General features: G+C 36.1%; 2 protein-coding genes across 7 annotated transcripts in view; one reads left to right on the top strand and one right to left on the bottom strand.

Annotated features, from left to right (window-relative positions):
- Positions 1-1,203, top strand: part of LOC136026063 (klaroid protein-like) — a 99,994-nt gene extending 98,791 nt beyond the window's left edge. For all 4 annotated transcript variants that reach the window (XM_065702253.1, XM_065702252.1, XM_065702251.1 and 1 more), the window contains one exon: positions 345-1,203. In XM_065702253.1, the coding sequence (XP_065558325.1) occupies positions 345-464 (120 nt within the window). In that variant the 3' untranslated portion in view covers positions 465-1,203. The remainder of the gene's footprint in view (positions 1-344) is intronic.
- A 5,206-nt stretch (positions 1,204-6,409) lies between these two features.
- Positions 6,410-25,347, bottom strand: part of LOC136026069 (GILT-like protein 1) — a 63,080-nt gene continuing 44,142 nt past the window's right edge. For all 3 annotated transcript variants that reach the window (XM_065702264.1, XM_065702265.1, XM_065702262.1), the window contains exons 4-5: positions 14,023-14,172; positions 6,410-6,648 (exon numbers count right to left, since the gene is read on the bottom strand). In XM_065702264.1, coding sequence (XP_065558336.1) covers positions 6,493-6,648; positions 14,023-14,172 — 306 coding nt within the window. In that variant the 3' untranslated portion in view covers positions 6,410-6,492. The remainder of the gene's footprint in view (positions 6,649-14,022; positions 14,173-25,347) is intronic.

Raw genomic sequence — 25,347 nt, 5'->3', positions numbered from 1 at the left:
TTATAAATAAAAACTTTTTAACTGTTTGTAACTAACGAAGGAGACCAGTATACTTTCATAACACAAATAACAAAGCTATAGAATAAATATTCATTAAAAACAGTATCTAGTAGTTTTCCACTATTAATGGTAAACTAACATTGATTGATTAACTCCGATTGATTTTGCGTAAACCCCCAAACATCTCTTTCTCCCTCCATCTCCCTCTCTCATTCTCTTTTCTCTCTTTCTCTTTCCTTTTCTCCCTTTATCTCTCTACTTTTGTACCATTTATTAGGTGATTTGATGATAAAATTTCCTATGTTTGTTTTATATAGCATGTTTGAGAGTACCTTTTTTTTCAGGATCATCTTGCTAATGATGCCTTTCAGTTTGTAGAGCTTAGGATAACATCGAATCATGGAAATCTGGACTATACGTGTCTCTACCGTTTTCGAGTCCATGGTGTCCCTGTTCTGAACTAATATCAAAAGTCTTCTATTTTCAAAATCGTCTGGTCAGTGTTAAAAATGGTTGTTTATCCGGTGCTGTAGTTATCTAGCCAAATGCTAGTAAATTATGTGTTTGTACATCGTAGTTTGTATTTCATATTTATAGTATGTGCAAGACCATATCCAGGATGTTGTTGGGGGGAGGGGGGAGTAAACAATTTTTTTTTAAAACACTTCAGAAATTTGTAATATACATTTTTGTTACGTTTTTAGGAGTCGGAAATTTTTTCTTTTGTGTGTGTGTGTGGGGGGGGGGGTCAAAATCCTAAATTCTACCCTGGATATGGTCTTGAGTAAACGGGATAAGTTTTCGTGCTCAATTAAGACTAATGATGATAATTTGTTATCCTTAGCCAAAATGGCCGATGCCAACAAATTCAGCCCTTGAAATGCTTGTAATACGTAAACAGGGTTGTCATTCCGGTATGACTTGAAATACAAATTGCTTATAATTTTGTGTTTTCGGTTGTTTTGGAAATAAAATAACAAATACCTAATTACCATTAGTTATGATCGAGTTCTGGAAAACCTATGAAGTCTGGTTATCGTTGTAAAAAGTGCCTACGAGTGTATTTTCATCTTTTCTTCTTCTTGTATTATGTTTATGCGGCAATACTACTTGACTTTTGTTTCTAACTACAGTGTTCAGAGGTACCTGCTATGGTTCTAAGCTTTTTACGATACATTTTTAAATATATTTCTTTTGTCTGTAGTAGAATTTTTTCGTAAATCAGCCAGTGACAAAAGATTGTGCAAAGCAAACACAACATTCAAATAAAGAAAATTTAGAACGAAAGAAAAGCAGATATTCTTGTAAGAGCTTCTGCCTGGCCATTTTCACCTCTAATAAAAGGCTAATCTTTCTAAAAATAGACAGAAAAAAAATTGATCCGCTTACCTATAAAAAGTGAAAAGGTGTCTTGCTGATAGCAATGAAGACAGCCTAGTGGCTGTTTTCAACATGACGTATTTTCTTTTGCCATTCCATTTCACTGCTTGAGAGTTTTCCTCGTTTGAATTTTCTTTTGCTTCCTTTTCACTTTTCTTTTGCATTTGTCACTTTTCCTCAATAATGCCTTGCCAGTGTGGTCTTAAAAGTTATTATGGGTTCAATCCGTAGGTGATATTTTGCTATGGCTACTTCCCCTTGATCAAATTCTCTGCACTTGGCGTTATTTGTTGTCCTGACTATTAAGTTGGTATTTTTCAAAGACCTCACTGCCTTTCTACGACAAATAAATAAAAGGTCAAATAAGATTAAGTCTTTTTATTAGACAATGAAAACTGATAACAAAACCCCTGGATATCTCATATGGGAAATATCCCCATGTATGCATTATGATACCGGAAACATGGTGGCTTCACCGCCGGGTCCCGGCACAGCTGCGTGGAAGGCTTTTACATGTGGATTCTAGTTGTCACTTGTCGTCTAACCGCAGACAATGTAAACCTCTTCTTGATGTCATGGTGTCACCATAAGTTCGATACAACTACCTTGGGAAAAATACAAGTTATTCCTTAAAGTTTTGACTTATTTAGTTCGCTTTTGTGGCCAGAATTGTCAATATGCCAGTTTTAGGAAACAAAAAAAACTATGTAGCCGATTTTAAGGCCGGGTCTGGCACTTGGCAGGCTTGTATGTATTTGATTCTCGTTGTCGCGTGTCGTCTAACTCCAAATAAGGTGAACTTGTTCTTGACGTCATGGCTTCAGGTTAGGTTTGATGCAACCGCCCTGAGAAAAATACTAATAAAGCATATAATTCTAACAAAAAGATATTGTAAATAAATACACGGTTGTTTGTTTAAAGAGGGAAAAATATATTCGCTATTTTTTTTTTTTTTTTTAAGTTTTCAGGTGTCAAATAAGCAATGATAATTGAGTTAAGAAAGTCTGCGTGAATTCAATTCCTTCTTCCTGTTAATTTATGAAAGAATAATCCATTGTATAGGTTTTGTTTCCTTCTGGAACTCATAAATATGACGTCACTCATATGAATTTTTGTTCCAAAATTATGGCTGTAAACGAATTTGGCATAATCGTCGCGTTATTTTTTAGTTTTAAGTCATGAGGTTTTAAGACAGCAAATTAAATTGAATTAAGAAACTTTGGCGTGAATTCAATTCCTTCTTCGTCTTAATCCTTCAGTCGTACATTCTGTATGTATTGATTCTCACTGTCGCGAGTCTTCTAAACGCAGCCTTTCTTGATGTCATGGCGTTATTACGGGTTAAATATATCACCTTGAGAAAAATTTAACCACTCCGTCAAAGTTGTGACCTATTTAGTTTGTTTTTGTGGTCAGAAATGTCTATATGTAAGTTAAAAAAAAAGAGAGAAAGAAAAAAGAAAATAAACAACTCTGTCGTTGATTTTGAGGCCTGACCTCCGAAAAATCTATGCTATTTCAGAACCTGATGGCGGGTCTGAAAAATAAAAATTATGCAGTTTTACTTCCAAGAAATTTGACTGTAACCATTTTACATATCGCGTGTAAACACAATTTTTTTTGCAAAGAAGTTTGCTAAGTTTAAGTATAGACATTCTTTTTACAACTGTGTGTTATTTTGAAGTTAGAATATGGGACGCCACTTCATGACTCATCCCATACTAACCTGAAAAAAGGTGGATTTCGATTTTTTTCGGGGGAGGGAGTGGATGTTCAAGATGTTAAGTTAAATGTTATCTGCAGAAGCTGTTTACAAGAAGGCTGGAGATTTACTCGAATAATCATATCCTGTAAAGGACTGCGACTGAAAAAAGAGGCTGGCAACGTTGTCGCTCGTCTTAATCCTGATCTGCTTGACAGTTGACTTGCTGGCTGTTTGCAAGATCAACACCGCCACAAAATTTTTACTCCACTAAGCAGCCTTAATTGAACTGCCAAACGAGAAGTGTTCGTCTTTCATTGCACCCTGCTTACAAATTCTGTTTCCGCCTATTCTCTCGAAATATTTAAGGCTTAAATTATTTATTGCATAACTTATCCCACCCTTAAATGGAGAATTTGGCTTCTCTTTTAAAACAGTTTGGAGTAAAGAAATGCCTCAATGTGCTTGTGGCAACCAACAGAAGTAAAGAATGTCTCTTGTTTATCCTAACTAGAACTTGAATAATGAAGAATATACTATATACCCAGGAATATATCAGGGAATAAGCTTTTTATGGTGATTTCACGTATCTAAAATTTGTTAAGTCAAAGTTACCCACCAAAACTTACGAGTCTGAGAAAATTGGTCTAATGTTCGAAAAACGGGACAAACGCCAAGAATTTGATTAATCTGGATGACAACTGCAAAATTAGATGGAACCTATTATTATTATATTTTCAGTCGTTGACATTGATGATATACCCTTTTGATAATCTCTCATTCATATACTTCCTGAAATTTAAATCTTAATACTCTTAGTCTCACAATTTGTTGCAACAGAAATAGCAGTTGGAGCAGTAGTAAGTGGTAGTAGTAGTAGCAGCAAAAGTAGCAGTTTTGTACAATAGTAGCCTTTTGGTTAATTGATTTTGCCCTTAAAGCATTCTTTGGAAGTTCAATCCTAATACCAAAATCTAATTCTGAGTTACGCCTTTTTGACAATCTACATGCACATAGTGTGTTTTTATTTAGTTCAAATTTCCCCTCAATATTCTCTCAAATTTTACCTTCATACACTTAACCTCAATATTACTAGTATCATAGTAGAATTGGTTGTAATAGGGGAAGTACTAGCGGTAAAAGTATTGTGTTGTTAGTAATAGTAACAGTAGTAGCAGTAGTATTAATAGCAGTTGTAGTAAATCGTGTTTCTTTTTGGTCAGTTTGTTTAACATCCCCCCTCATAATGCCCAGGAAGTTTCACCTTGATATAGTAAGCCGTTTCAAAAATGTTGCTGATACGTCCTTTTGACAATCTGCATGTACGTAGTTCCTTTTTCATTTAATTAATCGTTCCAGAAATGTCACTGATGGGCTCTTTTGACCCCTTTTCGATGCCCTTTTCATCTTAATACTCTTAGCCTTACACGCAGTTTTAGTTGAAGTTGTAGTTGGAGTAGATGTGTAGTAGTAGTAGCAGCAGAAAGAGTAGCTGTGGTAGTATTAGTAGTAGCATGCACATGTTATCAATTGATCTTCCCCTTTAAGCATTCTCTGAAAGTTCAAACTTAAAACCCAAATTCATTCTTGAGGTAACCCTTTTGACAATCTCCATGCATATAGCATACTTCGATATAGTTCAAATTCCTCCTCAACGTTCTTTCAAATTTTCACCTTCATTGGTGTAGTCTTAATTGTACTGTTATTGTAATAGTGCTGGTAGAAGGAATAGAAGTAGCAATAATTGTGTTATATCAATAGCAGTAGTAACAGTAGTAGCGGCAATATTAAACTAACAACAGTAGAAGCAAGTAAATGCTGCCTTTTGGCCGTTGAACAACCCACTCATGATACCCCAAAAGTTTCCTCTTGATATGGTAAGCCGTTCCAAAAATATTGGGGATAAGTTCGTGTCAACAATCTGTGTGCACGTAACTTGTTTTGATTTTGTTCAACAATTCCCTCAACATTCTCTGAAAGGCCCAACTGAATGCCTTTCGTCTTTTTAAAAAGTAAAGGTCAGTTATTCCCATTTTCTCAATAACATATACCATATTTATACAATGGACGAATTTCCTAACTTATTGCCCTTGCCTCGAGGGATGGGGGGGGAGGGGTTGAAATTTCGAAACAGACACAATTACTGGGTCTTTCAACTATGCTGAACAAAGTAGCTGTCTAAAAAAATTATTGTATGACATTTGGGAAATGATGGGCGTGAGGAGGGCTGACTGTCCTCCAGTCACTTTTGACTCTTAAAAAGGCTACTAGAACTTTCAGTTTCAATAAAACCTTATACGCACCTGGTGTATAACTTACAACTTTTCCCCCTGGCTCTGGGGGTTCGTGTCAACCCTGGAGGCATTTTTATATGATCTTTGGACTATATTGAATAAAACAGCTATATCAAAATTTCAATCGGATACATTTTGCGTGGGGGGGGGGGCTAGTTGCCCTCCGATCACTTTTGACCATCAAAAAGAGCACTAGAACTTCTGATTTCCATTCGAATGAGCAATCTCCAAAGTATATACAATAACCCCTTCCATAAAAACCTATGTGTTGACAATGGGCAACTAGCATAGCTTCCAGTCCATGCCCTGAAGGCTTTGGATGGTGGCGGGTTGACATTCCCAAAGACATAATTACTGGACCTGTCGACTATGGTGAGCAAAACGGCTATCTCATAACTTTGACTGGATATGCTTGAGGAAATGATGGTTGTGTTTGTGGGGGGGGGGTGGGGAGGAGTTGTCCTCCAATCACTTTTGACTCTTAAAAAGGACACAAGAACTTTCAGTTTCAAATCTAATAAGCTTCTTTAGAGGTTTTTACGACAACTTCCTGAATATGAAGTGCCTTGATGAAAAAAAAATCTGCTCACATCGCTCTTTACTGAGGCAGATCTATTGCGCTCCTAATGATAAAAATTGGACATAATCTGGCTATTGGCTTTACTCCTTTGATGATAACAACAAGAGACTTTTTAAAGAAAGAAATAGAGGAAGAAAGAGAGAGAGAGCAGCAGACCTAGAGACAGTGTCTAATTAGGGAGGGGTTAGAGGCGGAAATCGACCCTCTAGATTTTATGTCATTCCCTTTCTCCCCTTGATTTTAGAAAACACTGATTTAGTACTTTTATCGAAGAACCACGATAATAACATAGTTGCCCTTCCCTGCTAGATTTTGAAAAACAAGTTTGCCCCCCCCCCTTTTAGTTTCTTGATTTGGTTCCATTACCCAGAGACAGGAGAAGAATGAGGGAAAAGTAACAAAAGGAGAGGGGGAGAGAGATGTAATGGAGAAAAACATGAAGAAAAACACAAATTTCCGATAAACCTTATTGTAATTAGGTAAATCCCAAAAATAACATAGTGCTTCAGAAGAAATTGAACAGTTTATTTCAACTACTAATTTCTTTCTGTCTGCCTGGAGATAAAACATGACAACCAGTTATCAGCTGGAGATAAAAGGCGGTTGCGGGTCCAAAAGGGATCCGTTAAGTGGTTGCAAACTTCTGATTTTAAGGCAAAAAATCCATTCCATTGACTCATTTCATTCCATTCCTGAAATAAATATACTAATTATAACTGAAGAAAACAGAGGATAATGAGATAAGCCACTAAGAGAGAAATCAAAAAGAAAAGAATGAACGTTTTTTCATTAAATTGTCACACAAAAAAGCTTCTTCTTTACCTAAAAATACTATTTATTTTTATATTGTGTGCACTCTCGTAATGTTGCGATATTTTTATGTATTTTTATCATCTTTGACGTTTTTGACTAAAGGGTTTTGACTAATTTATAAATGAGTTTTGTTTTAAGCGCTTGCTATATCCTTGATGTCTTTATCTAAATTGTTCGTCCTTATTTAAAATTAGAACGTGTTTTTTTACATTGAATTTCTGTTCGTTTTTCAAATAATTCAGGTAATCTGGCACACCCTCCATGAAATATACCTCCCCTCACGGGAAACTTCCGTGAAAATTTTATCTCACATAAAGTACACTCTCCCGGTGAAGTTCCTTCCAGACAGCTCTATCCTCGCTGAAAATCCCCCTCCCCTTGAAATTTCATGCGGACTATTCAGCCCGAAAAATTTTACTTAGCATAATAATTTTAAAAAAGACTTTAAGTTCTAATAAGTTTCTCGATCCTTCGGAGATGTCTACTTCCGTGAATTTTTTATGGCACTATCTATTTACCAAGTGACATATAGCGATCACAATTTATGTCTGTCTGTCGGTCCTGGTTTTGCTAGCTCGGGCACTTCCAGATAAGCTAGGACGATGATTGTTGGCAGGCGTATCAGGGACCATACCAGATTAAATTAGAAAATGTCTTTTTTCCGATTCGACCGTCTTGGGAGGGGGAGCGAGCGAACGAGATAGCTGAGAAGAATTTAATTTGCCGAAAAACCAAATGATTGTTGTTCTTAAGTGTGGCTTGCTGGTCTAGTGGTCTCGCTTAGGTATGAGAGGTTTCAGATTCAAAGCTCGGACCAGATAACCGGACCAGGCCCGATATCTTTGGGGGAGTTGGGGGATTATTAGTGCTTTGGCGAGTTCGAGAATAAGCACAAGTTCTAGATGCGTCATTGACGTAGCCGGATCCGGACCCGGACCAGACCTGATCTCGTCACAAGTACCATATGAGCTCTTAGCTCTTGTTTTAGAAAGTAACCCTCGGATAATTCCTCTGGAACGTCTCCTCATACAAAATTGAGTTGGCAAAGAGAAGGTAAGACAACTAAAAAGAATTTCGTAAAGTAATTCTATCAAATCCCCTCAGTGTAAAATTTTCCGTGAAAAATTAACCCCCCCCCCAGCTGGAAATTTCCATCCTTAAGGAAGATTCTACCAATGGAAATCTACCCCAGGCCGAACCCCCCCCCCCTCAGAAAAAATGTCTGTATGCTTCCTAATAACGAATACCATACATAATGGGCAAATTTTATAAATTACAGGCCTCTCTCACCGGACTCTGGGGGTTTATTTTCCCTCTAAAGACACACTTATTTGATCCTTCAACTATAATGAACAAAATGGCTGTCTCAAATTTCGATCAGACAATTTTGGGAAATAAGTAGGCGTAGAATTGAACCAAATTCTTAGCATAGTTTAATGTTTGAAATGACGTCAGCAAAACTAGAAACTAAAACTATCCCTAAGCAATTCTTAGTCTTGAAAACTTGACGAAACATTCTCTAGTAAACTTTGGAAAGCCAAGTCCCTGAAAAATTTTAAAAGAAAAATTCCCAGTCTTTTGAAGCAACCACACTTCAGACGAATACTTGACTAATGCCATTGTCATCGTTTCCAATATTCTACTCTTAGTTCACAGACTTAATTTCCCGCGTTTTCAAACTTTTCAAATAGGCTGTCTTATAAAAAAACAAACTGCGTCTTAACTATTGCAGTTTAAAAATCTTCCCTGTATTTGCCATTATTATTAAAATATTCTTCAAGTAGGAGTAAAGCTATCCGTTTGATTAATTTTTGTGTTACCGACATCGCATCTTCAATTCCATCTGTATTAAAATATTCTTCAAGTAGGAGTTAAACTATCCGCTTGATTAATTTTTGTGTTACCTACATCGCATCTTCAACCTCAATTACAGCTAGTCTAAGCAACTTAGTTTTCTGAAGTTTAATTTTAAAACCTGTTTTTTCACCCTGGGCTCTCAAAAGCTTAAACATTTACTTAATTCGCTTATATTTTTTTTCTACAGCATTCAAACCAATTTCATAGCCTATATTTAGGATAGTTTTATTTTCACATTGGATATTTTTTGAATTTTAACTTAAAAATACGTTCGGCCCATCAGGGCTTGGGATAGACCTTTTTTAAAAAATAAATAAAAAATAGTCAAATATCTTCCCAAGATCAACCCTGGAAGAGACATGAAGCGTGAAAGTTTTCTTCGTGTAAAGATAAACGAAAATTTCTTTTAATTATCGTAGGTTGTATAGTCTTTAACTCACCCTAAAAGTCGTATAGTTGAAACGTCTATTAATAACTTATTTTATGAATATCTTGAAAAATCTAATTTACTACACCCTAATCAGTTTAGCTTTAGAAAAGAAATGAATGCAGAACAGGCAATAAAAAGTTTAAATATCTGCATAAATCAAGCTTTTAATAAAGGTTACCCAGTTGCAACAATATTTACAGACACTATTAATGTTTTCCACACAGTTGACAATTCTATATTTGCATAAAAAGTTGTGAAGAAAAGGAGTTAATCGAAGGTTTCTCAATTTGATCATTTCTTGTTCCCTTTCTCGTCGTTCCCAAGTTCCCTTTCTTGTCGTTCACAAAGAATAAGAATGTATGGCTCAATATATCAATCATTGCTTATTTGAGATGATGTGCCACATTTTTTATAGGAGTTTTATTTTAATAACATTCCTTTATTATCTTTGATCAAACATTCCGTGGTAACGAACTGTAGTAAGGAGCGACCCGGCTCAATAGTAACCAAAACTCTAAAAAATTGAATTTTGATATCAATAGCTACATCAAAAGAATCGCATTTTAATGCTGATTTTAAATATATAAGTTTCATCAAGTTTAGTCTTACCCATGAAAAGTTACGGGCCTGAGAAAATTTGCCTTATTTAAGAAAATAGGGGGAAACACCCCCTAAAAGTCGTAGAATCTTAACGAAAATGACACCATCAGATTCAGCGTATCAGAGAACCCTATTGTAGAAGTTTCAAGCTCCTATCTACAAAAATGTGGAATTTTGTATTTTTTGCCAGAAGACATATCACGGGTGCGTGTTTATTTGTTTGTTTGTTTTTTTTCTTTTCCCCAGGGGTCATCGTATCGACCAATTGGTCCTAGAATGTCGCAAGAGGACTCATTCTAACGGAAATGAAAAGTTCTAGTGCCCTTTTTAAGTGACCAAAAAAATTGGAGGGCATTTAGGCCCCCTCCCACGCTCATTTTTTTCCCAAAGGCAACGGATCAAAATTTTGAGATAGCCATTTTGTTCAAGACCAGTGTTTACATATAGTAATGGTTATTGGGAAGTGTACAGACGTTTTCAGGGGGTTTTATTTTGTTTGGGGGTGGGGCTAAGGGGAGTGGGCTATGTTGGAGGGTCTTTCCTTGGAGGAATCTGTCATGGGGGAAGAAAAATTCAATGAAAAGGGCGCAGGATTTTCTAGCATTACTATAAGAAAACAATGAAAAATAAACATGAAAAAGTTTTTTCAAATGAAAGGAAGGAGTAGCATTGAAACTTAAAACGAACAGAGATTATTACGCATATGAGGGGTTCTAAAAATACTTTAGCATAAAGAACGAGGTATTTAGGAGGAGATAAATAACTCGCTCTTTATGCTAAAGTATTTTTAGCAATTTCAACTAATTATTCTACGGCCTTTCTGATTCAGGGGTCATTCTTAAAGAATTGGGACAAAACTTACGATTTAGTGTAAAGAGCAAGGTATTAACGAGGGTACAAACCCCCTCGTATACATAATAAAAATATAAGATTATGAAAGTTTGTTACGTCAGTTGAATCTTAAATTACGTGTATTTTTTACTAATAAAGACGTTCGTTAAAAATTAAAAGTTCTAGTTGCCTTTTTAAGTAACCGAAAATTTGGAGGGCAACTAGGCCTCCTTCTCAACCCTTTATTTCTCAAAATCGTCTGATCAAAACTAAGAGAAAGCCATTTAGCCAAAAAAGAATTAATATACAAATTTCATTTTAATAATTTATGGGCGGAGAGCCAAAACCAAACATGCATTAATTCAAAAACGTTCAGAAATTAAATAAAAAAAACTATTTTTTTTAGGTGAAAGTAAGGAGCGACATTAAAACTTAAAACGAACAGAAATTACTCCGTATATGAAATGGGTTGTCCCCTGCGCAATCCCTCGCTCTTTACGCTAAAGTTTGACTCTTTGCCCAATTCTACTTTTTAAAACAATTAAAAGCTTTAGCGTAAAGAGCGAGGGATTACGGAGGGGACAACCCATTTCATATACGGAGTAATTTCTGTTCGTTTTAAGTTTTAATGTCGCTCCTTACTTTCAGCTAAAAAAATTAGTTTTTTTTTTATTTAATTTGCGTCAATGATCTTCCTTCTTTTCTTTGGTCACGCGTGAATAAGGTTTTACGGCAAAAGACTTTACGTGTGACTACGGCAACTGAGATAACTATTTTTCACCTGATGATATTTGCTGATGATAGAACTCCAATCGTGTGTGCAAATTGATTGACGACTAAATTATTGGTTACTGAATTGCCTGACATTATTCAAAGGATATATATTTGGATGGGGTGCAACGAAATTGCTATTAATTATAAAAGTCTTGCTTAGTAGGTTTTTGACAGTCTAGTAATTGTTATCTATTCGTATCTTCGGATGAATCTGGGTACCTTTCAATGTGAAGGATTTCAAGTGTTCGATATCTTAGTATTATCACGGATAAATCATTCTCATTTAAAAAGTTTCAAATATATTAACTACAAATCTTGGCATAATTCGAAAACTGAAACATTGATTCCCAGAGGCTATTAGATTTTACCTATCATGATATATTTCCATATTTATATATTTATTTAGTATATATATGCCAAATAATACTAAATAAATAAGTATTTATTTGGTATAATATATATATATATATATATATATATATATATATATATATATATATATATATATATATATATATATATATATATATATATATATATATATATATATACATATATATATATATATATATATATATATATATATATATATATATATATATATATATATATATATATATATATAATTTTGACCGATGGGTATTAACGAAGGAGTTGAGTACAAAGTTAGTGGTAGCAGGGTACGTTATGGGGTAGTTTTTTTTCTTGTTTAAATCCCTTTCGAAGCTAATCTAAATGTATTGTTTTTTATGCAGTTTTTTCATATATTCTTTTTTAATGCACAAGCACCAGTGACAGTGTAGTTTTGTTCTGTGTAACTAGAAAAAATATTGGATTGATCAAAATGTGGATTTAACTTAAAGGTATAAGACAGATCCTTTTGCCCAAAGAGATATTTTATATTTTGGATGTTATAAGAAATAAAACAGTAGAAAGTAACTAATATTTTTTTCTATATTTATAATTAACTATATTGTTTTGCTTGGTGTTAGATGTTTTTTTATTACAGAAGAAATCACATATGTTTCTTACTCATTAGCTTAGCACACTCTTTACCTCATCCGTGGAAGGTTCTAGGACATAACAATGTTTGTCATAGTGACTGTCTCTGATGGTTTTAATAGAAGGCTGAGCTTTTAAGAAATTTTATGTGCTTTGATTGTCAAAATGCAGACAATATTTCAGACATTTGGCAGGAAAATAAACCTTTTGTTTTTGTTATTTATGTTTCTCCTAAGGGATTTTCTTCTGAAAAGCTTTTAATTTTGTCTTCACATATTATCCTTTGATAATATGTCATATTTCTTTGTTAGACTCAAAAGCCAGAGAGGTTTTCTGTTTGGGAATTTTGTTTGGCGATTCTGGGATAAATCCGAAATCTTTGTTACAGAAACTCATATCCCAGGGGTAGGAAGCATGAAAATAGATGGTATAGAATTTATTTTCTCAGGCAGGAAGGATGGGTTGCATAAATAGTGAGTAAAGCTCATGATGAATAAGGAAGCTGCTAAGACTCGTTTAGCCTGAGAAGGTATGATAATAGAATACTAATCGGTCATTTTATGACTAAAATGATAAGGGCATCAGTGTTTGCAGCATATGCCCTTGTAGAACCGACTGACGAAAATACTATTGACTCAGATGAATTTTACGTTCAGTTAAAAGATCAAATAGACAGGATCCCAGGTAGAAATATGGTGTTTTTATTATGATATTCGGACGTCCAAGTTGGTACAGATAGGGATAGAGGGTATCCTAGCCCAAGTAAATTTGGTGTAGGAAAAGAAAATAATGGCTATAAATATATATGCTGCAATTTTGTAAGTATAACCATCTAGTTATAACCAATACTGTGTTTAGTAAACAAATGTCCATAATTTAACAAGGTATTCACATGGTGGTAAGACAGCAAAACTTTCATGGACCAGTTGGATACTAAACTGGAGAGTTTAAAATTTGACAATGTGGAAGATGGATGGAATAATTTTAGAAAAATCACTTTTTTTTAGAAAAAAATATTTTGAAAAATAATTTTAGATACAATTCCTGAAGATATGGAAGATACAGCTAGACGGAACAATAGTAAACTATTGGGTAAAATTCTAGTTAATAGACTTCTTGCTATCTCGGAAAGGGTTTAGGTTAGGAAAATAAAACTTTCAGGGATGGGTCTACAGGCTGAAGTATTTCCCAGGAAGGTATTTTGAAGTACCTACTTCCACTCCTTCTCCCTCTAGAGGGCCCTGACCTTTAATAACCTTTAAAATATGTATATTATAAAATTGAAACCTTGCAAAATAGATCTCCTACTTAATTGAAGTACAACAAAATTGTTTTCAGCTTCATAACTTTGCTCAATCCCATTTTATAAGGTTTTAAAGATATGCAAATACATTTCCTAAATTTTGAAAAAAAAACATTGATATGGCTCAAAATTTTACTCAAATAACAGGAATTGCATTTTCAGAACTAAAGGCAGAGAAAAAGCAACTAGTCACTGAAAATTAAGGAAAATTAAAGAAAGCAGGTTGTCCACAGTTGGCGTTGGAGGATATCATAAAAAAGATTTAAAGGAAGAAGGAACATCCTGGGAGGGTGCAAACAGGGATGCTTAGAAGAGATTGGGATGTAGGAGGAGCATACGTAGCTGTGTTGGCCTCAGGTGGCCTCTTGGTGTTGCGGTGAGTTTTTAGCAGTAGTATTAGAATATTCCTTTCCATCCAATTAAAACTATATACTAAGCTTATCTTATTTTGTTTACCCCATCAAAGACCAGCCATGGTACGGAAGTGAGTGCAGGATCTAAGGAAAGAGTTTCGTCACCATAAGCCTTTAGAAGAGCCTTTCCTTCTTCACCCTCATAGCATTCTTTAATAGATGGCGCATAGCTCTGGCCGACACTGGCACCACACTGAAACAAAAATAACATTTATTTTTATTTTCTTTGATGCGGAGTAATTTAGCGCATTTTAACCGTTGAAAATTATAAATCTCCTTCAACAAAATATCGGTGTTACTACAGAAACTCGGCTGTAGAAGAGAAAATAATCAAAAAGGTTACCAAGAAAACAATATAGTTTCAAAAAATGGTCTTACGAAAAAATTATCTAAAGCTCTGAATTGAAGTTTTGATTAAATATTTAAGATTTTCCTTAAGTTTAGCTGAAACATCAAATAAAGAACATCTTAGGAGTAAGAATTTTCTTATTGACGGGACTCATCCTGGTCCCGACCCGATAGTTGTTTCTTTTTTCTTTTTCTGTTTAATCACTGGATGCTATCCCTGGATGCATAAGAATAACAAAAGAATTGACATCTTTAAAAACAAAGGAAATAATTTTTCTTTTTAAATAATTTTCCCCATAAATTTTGTAATACCAAAGACTGGCTTTTAACTGCTACTTCTGAACTATAGGCTCCATAGCTATAAAAGACGAACTTGTATTCATACAACGAGGTTGTATTCAATATTGTTTTAAGATTTTATTATTGTTTTCTTCATTGTCTTAAATCCTGTGATACATGTAATTTTTTTTAATTTACCAGTGAGTCCTTTCTCGTATGTGACGAAAGAAATGAAAGGACACTCTTTTTTTAATGACATTAAGTCATCTCTACATTTTGCTTACATTGGTTTAACGGTGATATTATACATTTTGTCACTGGCGAAACTTTTACTGTGCTTCTAAAATAAAGCTGTAAGATGATGGAAAAAGTATTTAGAATTTCCACCATTGTTCAGAGGTGATCTATAATAATGTTTTAAGACTTTTCTTACGAAGTTTTGAATTTTGTTCAGAAACAATAGATAAGAGCTCATATGGCACTTGTGACGAGGTCGGAAGAGCCAAGAGCCAAGAGCTCATATGGCATGAGCTCTAGCAAAATTCTAAGAATCAATAGATTGCTTTAAAAGGAAAATCAGAGGCTTAATGCCGGTCGGGATTTAAAACAAGAGCTCTGAGTCACGATGTCCTTCTAAATATCAAAAACCATTAAGATCCAATCACCCACTCGTAAGTTAAAAATACCTCATTTTTCCTCTCCCTTCAGCCCCCCAGATGGTCGAATCGGGGAAAACGACTTTATCAAGTCAGTTTGTACAGCTCCCTGACACGCCTTCCAATTTTCATCGTCCTAGCTCGTCCAAAAGCACCAAACTCGCCAAAGCACTGAACCCACCACCTAACTCCCCCAAAGAGAGCGGATCCAGTCCGGTTACGTCAATCACGTATCTACGATATTTATAAGCGTTTCCCAAGATTTCCGGTTTCCCCCTCCAACTCTCCCAATGTCAACAGATCTGGTCGGGATTTGAAATAAGAGCTCTGAGACATGAGTTCCTTCTAAATATCAAATTTCATTAAGATCCAGGTTAAAAATTCCCATCAAGTTTCATCCCGATCTCTCCACTCTAAGCGTCTTCCAAGATTTCTGTTCCCCCCCCCCTCCAACCCTCTATGTCCCTGGATCCGATTGGAATTGAAAATGGAGCATCTCAGACATAAAATTCTTCTATATATCAAGTTTCATTAAGATCCGATCACCCATTCGTAAGATACCTCAATTTTCACGTTTTCCAAGAATTCCAGTTTCCCCCTCCAACTCCCTTCAATGTCACCGGATCTGGTCGGGATTTAAAATGAGAGTTCTAAAGCACAATATCCTTCTAGATTACAAATTACATTAAGATCTGATCACCCGTTCGTAAATTACAAAGACCCCATTTTTTTCAATTTTTTTTCTAATTACTCCCAATTCCACAAAAGAGAGCGGATCCAGTCTGGTTATGTCAGTCACCTATCTTGGACTTGTTTTCCTTGCACCAAGTTTCATCCTGATGTCTCCGCTTTAAGCGTTTTCCAAGATTTCCGGTCCCCCCACCTAATGACATTGGATCCGGTCGGGATTTACAATAAAAGATCTGGGTTTCGAGGTCCTTCTAAATATGAAATTTCATTAAGATAAGATCACTCTTTCGTAAGTTAAAAATACCTAATTTTTCTAATTTTTCAGAATTAACCCTCCCCCCAACTCCCCCAAAGAGAGCAGATCCGTCCCGGTTATGTCAATCCGTATCTAGGACTTGTGCTTATTTTTCCCACCAAGTTTCATCCCGATCCATCCACTCTAAGCATTTTCCTAGATTTTAGGTTCCACTCCCCAGCTTCCCCTTCACCGGATGCGGTCGTGATTTAAAATACCTTCCAAACATCAAATTTCATTAAAATCCGATCACTCCTTCGTAAGTTAAAAATACCTTAACCCTCCCTCCAACTCCCCCAAAGAGAGCAGATCCGTCCCGGTTATGTCAATCCGTATCTAGGACTTGTGCTTATTTTTCCCACCAAGTTTCATCCCGATCCCTCCACTCTAAGCATTTTCCTAGATTTTAGGTTCCACTCCCCAGCTTCCCCTTCACCGGATCCGGTCGTGATTTAAAATACCTTCCAAACATCAAATTTCATTAAGATCCGATCACATCTTCGTAAGTTAAAAATACCTAATTTTTCTAATTTTTCAGAACTACCCCCCCCCCCCCCCAACTCCCCCAAAAGGAGCAGTTCCGGTTATGTAAATCCCGTGTCTAGAATTTGTGCTCATTTTCCCACCAAGTTTCATCCCGATCCCTCCACTCTAAGCGCTTTCCAAGATTTTAGGTTCTCCCCCTCAATCCCCCCAATGCCGCCAAATCCAGTCGGGATTTAAAATAATAGCTCTGAGACACGATATCCTTCTAAACTTTAAATTTCATTAAGATCCGATCAATCCTTCGTAAGTTAAAAATACCTAATTTTTCAGAATTAACTCTCCCCCAACTCCCCCAAACAGAGCAGATCCGTTCCGGTTATGTCAATAACGTATCTAGGGCTGCTGCTTATTTTTTCCACCAAGTTTCATCACGATCCCTCCACTCTAAGCGTTTTCCAAGATTTTAGGTTCTCCTCCCCCTCCAACTCCCCCCAATGTCACCGGGTCTGGTCAGGATTTAGAATAAGAACTCTGAGACACGATATACTTCCAAACATCAAATTTGATTAAGATCCCATGACCTGTTCGTAAGTTAAAAATACTTCGTTTTTTCCGAATTAACCGGCCCCCGACTCCCCCCCCCAGATAGTCAAATCGGGAAAATGACTATTTCTATACGCCTGCCAAATTTCATCGTCTTAGCTTACCTGGAAGTGCCTAAAGTAGCAAAACCGGGACAGACCGACAGACAGACAGACCGACAGAGAGACCAACAGAATTTGCGATCGCTATATGTCACTTGGTTAATATTTGTCAGTTAAGAGACACTTCATCTGAAGCACGATATCTGAAAATATCAAATTGTTTTCGGATTAAAGTATAACATTTCAAAATAGGGATGAAACTTTTTAATCGACAGTGAACGGATATGAACTTTTAACTGGATATTTCGAACACATATACAGTGTTTTACAGGTTTTACTGCTGATGATGAACACTGTATATGTGTTCGAAATGTCCAGTTAAAATTTTTATATCTGTTCACTGTCGATTGAGAGGTTTCATCCCTATTTTAAACTGTTATACTTTCGTCATGGAAAGGCAGTGTGGTCTTTGAAGTTATCTATGTTTTCGGAGTTAACATAAAAGACGTTTGTGAAAACAATTTTGGAATTTAATTTGTTTCCATGACAAAACACCCTCAAACAGAAGCTTTCAAATTACGGAGCAAAATATAATAGTACGGAAAAGACGCAGTCTAATTCTCTAAAGTTGTAAAATAGCTATATTTGAATCATAGGTTTGAATTTTGAGAAAATTAATTGCTCATGTTATATTTTTGGATATTCTGTTAAATCTTCGGACTTGTTTGGTCATATTTTGACGACTGTATCTCTTATTGATATTCAAATATTTTATTGATCCGCTTTTAAATTTGAATCTGTTTTTCATTAAATATATTTTTAAGATTTGTGACCTCAGATGTGACCTCAATCATTGTGACCTCAGATGTTGATGAATCAGTAAGTATTTTTCAGAAAGCAAAAATTTATTTTTATAGTTGATTATTTATGTATATTTGAGTATTTATATATTTTTAATGTGCTTTTGATTGGAAACTAAAAAAGCTAGTGCCCTTTTTAATAGTCAAAGCTTATTAGAGGGAAAAAAGCCCTCCTATGTCCTTCATTTTCCCAAACACCTCCAATCAAAATTTGACAAAATCATCTTATTCAGCTTAGTTGAAAGATTCAGAAGTTATATCTTGGAAGATAACACCCTCAACAGCCCTCAGGGTTTTGGTTTTAAGTTGTGTTCTGGGGGCATATAAGGTTCTTATAGAAAGGGTGGTCGTATAAAATTCGTTAGGGGGTCATTGGACTAGTAATCAGAAGTTCTAGTACCGTTTTTAAGAGTCAAAGTGATCGGAGGACTGCTACTCACCTACACACGTTGTATTTTCCCGAAATACTTTTGATAAAACTTTGAGTTAGCCACTCGTTTGAGAAACATTCCATAGTTCACCAAGTTCTGATCCAGAGACAATCCAGTAATTATGCCCTTAGGAATTTCATCCTCCCCACAGCCCTCAGGGTAATTCGTTCATTGTTTACAGATAGTATGTGTTATTAAGAAAGAAGAGTATTTTGAACTTTTCTTTCCAAAAACATGAAGGACATTCAGGTGAGCATTCAGAGAACGTTGAGTAGAGTTTTGAACTAAATCAAAACACATTATGTGCAAACGGATTATCAAAAGCGTTTAATTCAGAAATGACTGGGTATATTTATTTAGAACAATCAGGAAAGGATGAGGGAGGAAACTATCAAAAGGTAATATTTGCTTGCTACCACTACTACTACTTTATTTTATTTTTTTCTTCTCTGAGTAAGTGACTCGTTTGTCTTCCCTCTTCTTTGCAGGCCAAAGAGGCTTTGGGGTAAAATGTAAAATGTAATATAGTAAAATGTAATATTGTATGTGTATTTCATGATGAATAAACCGTATCATATCTTACTACTGCTGCACTACTACAATTACAACATTTAGGGGAAATTGTAACTAAATCAAAAGATTAATATATATATATATAAAAATAAGTTGTCTGTCTGTGGATCAGGTGACGTCATGTTTCTGTGTCGACTGACGTCATGAAGTTAGTTGTCGTCATTTTTGCCATGACGGTGACGTCATTAAAGATATTTAAGACATATATGTTCACGTAGAAATCTATTAATGTTTAAGTTTAAAATGACTGATGAACTTACAATGGGAAAAGCCGATGAAGATGCTCAAAGAGTCTATGCCAAAAAACTTGCTGCTGATAGAGAAAGTCAGAAAAGAAAGCGTGCCGAGGAACTACCAGGGCAACGCGAAAGCAGACTTTCTGCTAAAAGAGAAAGTGAAAAAAGAAGGCGTGCCGAGGAATCACAAGAACAGCAAGAAATCAGGCTTGCTGCTGATAGAGAAAGTAAGAAAAGAAAGCGTGCCGAGGAATCACAAGAACAGCAAGAAATCAGGCTTGCTGCTGATAGAGAAAGTAAGAAAAGAAAGCGTGCCGAGGAATCAGAGCAACCTGAAAGTTATCGCATGGCATTCAGGTACAGCCCAGTCGATGATTATAGCTTGAGTAGATGTGTTCAAATCGGGACAATGTCTAAAATTTGTCCCTATTGCAAGGCCTTGAAATTCAATGGTGAAACAATGGGAATGTGTTGCGCCTCAGGAAAAGTTAAACTTCCTGTATTGGCTGAACCACCAGAGCCATTGAAGACTTTCCTTACTGGAACTACGTCAGAATCTAAGCGTTTTTTGTCAAAAATCAGAAAATACAACTCATGTTTCCAAATGACGTCGTTTGGAGCCCAAATCGAAAATCCAGATCAATTTATGCCTACTTTCAAAGTAAAAGGGCAAATTTATCATAGAGCAGGGTCCCTTCTACCTTTCTCAGGCGAGAATCATAAATTTTTACAATTGTACTTCATCAGTGATAGAAATTCTGAATTGAATGCACGTCGCAAAATTTCTCCCAAGGTTGAAAGGACAATCGTTTCCCAATTGCAACATCTTTTCCACGAAAATAATAATTTAGTGCGTCTGTTCAAAACAGCCATCGATTTGATGCCTACTGATACGCATAAAATTGTTATTTCCGCTGACAAAACGCCTCCTGGCCAACATGTGCGTAGATACAATGCTCCAACTATCGACGAAGTGGCAATCGTTATGGTCGGTGATCAGTTTTTACCTCGAGATATTATTCTTCATAAGCGAAACGCTCAGTTGTTAAGAATTGCTGAAACTCATCGATGCTACGATGCCCTACAATATCCTATCATTTTTTGGGATGGAGCCGACGGCTATCACTTTAATATTAAATTGATGAATCCAGCCACTAACAAAGAAATGAATAAGAAATGTAGTGCAATGCATTATTATTCCTATAGACTAATGATTCGGCAGGATGAAGAAAATTATATTTTAAAATGCCGTGAATTGTTTCACCAATTTGTCGTTGATATGTATGCTAAAATTGAATTAGAACGTTTGCTATATATCCGCCTGAATCAGACCAAGCTCCGCTCTGAACAATACATTCATTTGCGAGATGCAGTTATAAATGACGGTAATACCACAAAAGTTGGAAGATTAACAATTTTACCTTCGTCATATACTGGCAGTCCCCGTCATATGCATGAATATGCTCAAGATGCTATTGCGTATGTTCGTCTCTATGGTCGTCCAGATTTATTTATTACATTTAAATGTAATCAATCTTGGGACGAGATACTGCAGCTTTTACTTTAAGGCCAATCGGCGGTTCATAGGCATGACATTACGGCCCGTGTCTTCCGGCAAAAGTTGAAATCACTGATAAACTACATAGTAAAACTTGAAGTGTTTGGGTCAGTGCGATGCTGGATGTACTCAGTGGAATGGCAAAAACGAGGTTTGCCACACGCACATATACTAATCTGGCTACATAAAAAAATTACTTCGAACGAAATTGATGATGTGATTTCCGCTGAAATACCTGATAAAAATGTCGATAAGGGGTTACATGATATTATTGTAAAAAATATGATACATGGACCTTGCGGTGCACTGAACGAAAATTCACTATGCATGGCCAAAGGAAGGAGCACAAAGCAATATCCTCGACTTTGAGTACCAAAGACAATTACTGGCAATGATGGGTACCCACAATATAGAAGAAGATCTACTGAAGATGGCGGTGAAACAGCAATAATAAAGAAGCGTAACGGTACCACCATCGAAGTAGATAACCAGTGGGTTGTTCCATATTCCCCATTATTATCAAAAACATTTAATGTACACATAAACGTTGAATACTGTAACTCCGTTAAGGCAATCAAATACATATGTAAATACGTCAAAAAAGGCAGTGACATGGCAGTTTTTGGCTTGCAGCCCGAAATCAAAGATTTCGACGAAATCGTACAATATCAGTCTGGAAGATACATAAGCAGTAATGAAGCTGTTTGGCGAATTCTTTCATCTCCGATACATGAACGTAGTCCAGCTGTTGTTCACTTAGCGGTACATTAACAGAATGGTCAACGTGTTTATTTCACGGAAATTAACGTGCAACAAAGAGCCCTGAATCCACCGGATACTACATTAACAGCTTTTTTTTCGCTTTGCAAAAATGATTCTTTTGCAAAAAAACTGCTGTATACTGAAGTGCCTTCGTATTACACGTGGAACACTAAAAATAAAGTATTTTAACGTCGAAAACAGGGTAAGTCAGTCGACGGCAAACTTACCATCTTCAAAGATACCATGATAGGAAAACTCTACACCGTTCATCCCAATCAACATGAATGCTTCTTTCTACGCCTGCTTTTGGCGAATGTACCCGGTCCGACATCCTTTGAGTATTTGAGAACTGTAAACGGTACTATACATGACACTTACCGTAGTGCATGCCAAGCTCTGAATTTATTGGAGAATGACCAACACTGGGATAACTGCATCAATGACGCGTGCGAAACGTCAACCCCAAGTCAAATTCGTGCATTGTTTGGCATCATTTTAACAACTTGCTCTCCATCAGCTCCTACAGAGTTATGGGAAAAATATAAGTCAAAAATGTCCGAAGATATACTCCATCGAAAACAGTTAGAGACGTCAGATATGACTTTTGATTTTACATCAGAAATTTATAACTACACTTTAGTTATTATAGAAGATTTGTGCGTACGTATGGCAAACAAACCTCTTCAGGGTTTGGGAATGCCTTCACCTAACCGTATCGCTGCTGTTTCGACATGTGTAGAATTGGATCGTGAACAAAGTTACAGTACGAGTGATCTATTGTCGTATGTACAAAATAACATTTCCAAGTTAACGTCGGAACAAAAAGACATTTATGATACGATAATGCATTGTGCCGATAACAACGTTGGAGAAATTTTCTTTTTGGATGCGCCAGGAGGTACTGGTAAAACGTTTGTGATAAAACTGATTCTGGCATCAATTCGATCAAAAAATGATATAGCGTTGGCACTTGCGTCGTCCGGAATAGCCGCAACATTGCTGCCTGGTGGAAGAACTGCTCATTCCGCTTTGAAATTGCCTCTGAATTTGCATTCTACAGAAACTCCCACGTGCAATATTTCCAAATCATCTGGGATGGGTAAAGTATTGCAGCAATGCAAACTTATTATTTGGGATGAGTGCACAATGGCACACAAAAAATCGCTCGAGGCTCTGGATCAATGCTTGAAAGATTTGAGAGGCAAGTCGAAACCCTTTGGCAGCACATTAATATTGCTTGCGGGTGATTTCAGGCAAACATTACCTATAATACGTAGATCAACTCCTGCAGGCGAAATGAATGCTTGCCTGAAAAATTCTAATTTATGGGCACACGTAAAAATATTAAAATTAACTACAAATATGCGTGTCCGATTGCAAAACGATGACTCTGGTCAAACATTTTCAGATCAATTGCTGGCAATTGGAAACGGAAAGCTCCCAGTAGACTCAATTTCAGGACGTATACAACTACCTGCTGATTTCTGTAATTTAGTGACATCCAAAAATGAATTGATTGAAAAAGTATTTCCGAATATTCTAAAAAATTATAAAAATAATAAATGGCTAAGTGAAAGAGTGATTCTCGCACCCAAAAATATAGACGTCCACGAAATCAACAATATTGTTTTGACCAAGATTCGAGACCAGGCAGTCCTTTACAAGTCAGTCGACACAGTTTTGGAACCAAATGAAGCGGTTAATTATCCATCTGAATTTTTAAATTCCATGGATCTTTCAGGGTTTCCACCACACGTGCTACAACTAAAAATAGGCGTACCAATAATACTTTTAAGAAATATCAACCCACCAAAGCTTTGCAATGGCACGCGACTTGCCGTAAATAAAACAATGGAAAACCTAATAGAGGCCACAATCTTGACAGGGCCTTTTGAGGGTGAGGCTGTTCTTATTCCTCGCATTCCCATGATTCCAACGGATCTGCCTTTTCAATTTAAAAGATTGCAATTCCCAATTCGATTAACATTTGCAATCACCATTAACAAAGCTCAAGGTCAATCATTAGAAAAATGTGGTATACATCTTAATACTGATTGTTTTTCCCTTGGACAATTGTACGTTGCATGTTCGAGGGTCGGTAAACCTGACAATCCATTTATATGTAGCGACAATTTGACAGCGAAGAATGTTGTATATTCGCAAGTTTTACGCAGTTAATTTGTATTGTATCTATCTATCTATCTATCTATATAAAAACGAGTTCTGTGTATGCATGTTTGTTTGTTTGTAAAAAGAGCGTTTGCATATGACGTCGTTATTAGTACATAAGGCTTATTAGTACATAAGAATCATTTTTGCAAAGCGAAAAAAAAGCTGTTAATGTCGTATCCGGTGGATTCAGGGCTCTTTGTTGCACGTTGGTTTCCTTTAAATAAACACGTTGACCATTCTGTAAATGTACCGCTAAGTGAACAACAGCTGGACTACGTTCATGTATCGGAAATGAAAGAATTCGCCAAACAGCTTCATTACTGCTTATGTATCTTCCAGCCTGATATTGTTTGATTTCGTCGAAATCTTTGATTTCGGGCTGCAAGCCAAAAACTGCCATGTCACTGCCTTTGTTGACGTATTTACATATGTATTTGATTGCTTTTACGGAGTTACAGTATTCAACGTTTATGTGTGCATTAAATGTTTTTGATAATAATGGGGAATATGGAACAACCCACTGGTTATCTACTTCGATGGTGGTACCGTTACGCTTCTTTATTAGTACTGTTTTACCGCCATCTTCAGTAGATCTTCTTCTATATTGTGGGTAACCATCATTGCCAGTAATTGTGTTTGATACTAAAAGTCGAGGATATTGCTTTGTGCACCTTCCTTTGGCCATGCATGGTGAATTTTCGTTCAGTGCACCGCAAGGTCCATGTATCATATTTTTTACAATAATATCATGTAACCCCTTATCGACATTTTTATCAGGTATTTCAGCGGAAATCACATCATCAATTTCGTTCGAAGTAATTTTTTTATGTAGCCAGATTAGTATATGTGCGTGTGGCAAACCTCGTTTTTGCCATTCCACTGAGTACATCCAGCATCGCACTGACCCAAACACTTCAAGTTTTACTATGTAGTTTATCAGTGATTTCAACTTTTGCCGGAAGACGAGGGCCGTAATGTCATGCCTATGAACCGCCGATTGTCCTTGAAGTAAAAGCTGCAGTATCTCGTCCCAAGATTGATTACATGTAAATGTAATAAATAAATCTGGACGACCATAGAGACGAACATACGCAATAGCATCTTGAGCATATTCATGCATATGACGGGGACTGCCAGCATATGACGAAGGTAAAATTGTTAATCTTCCAACGTTTGTGGTATTACCGTCATTTGTAACTGCATCTCGCAAATGAATGTATTGTTCAGAGCGGAGCTTGGTCTGATTCAGCCGGATATATAGCAAACGTTCTGATTCAATTTTAGCATACATATCAACGACAAATTGGTGAAACAATTCACGGCATTTTAAAATATAATTTTCTTCATCCTACCGAATCATTAGTCTATAGGAATAATA

This window comes from Artemia franciscana, chromosome 4 (genome assembly GCF_032884065.1).
Source record: "Artemia franciscana chromosome 4, ASM3288406v1, whole genome shotgun sequence".
NCBI classification, from domain to species: Eukaryota; Metazoa; Arthropoda; class Branchiopoda; order Anostraca; family Artemiidae; genus Artemia; species Artemia franciscana.
The sequence above is the reverse complement of the archived record's forward strand: the minus strand, read 5'-3'. Positions and strand labels throughout refer to the sequence as shown.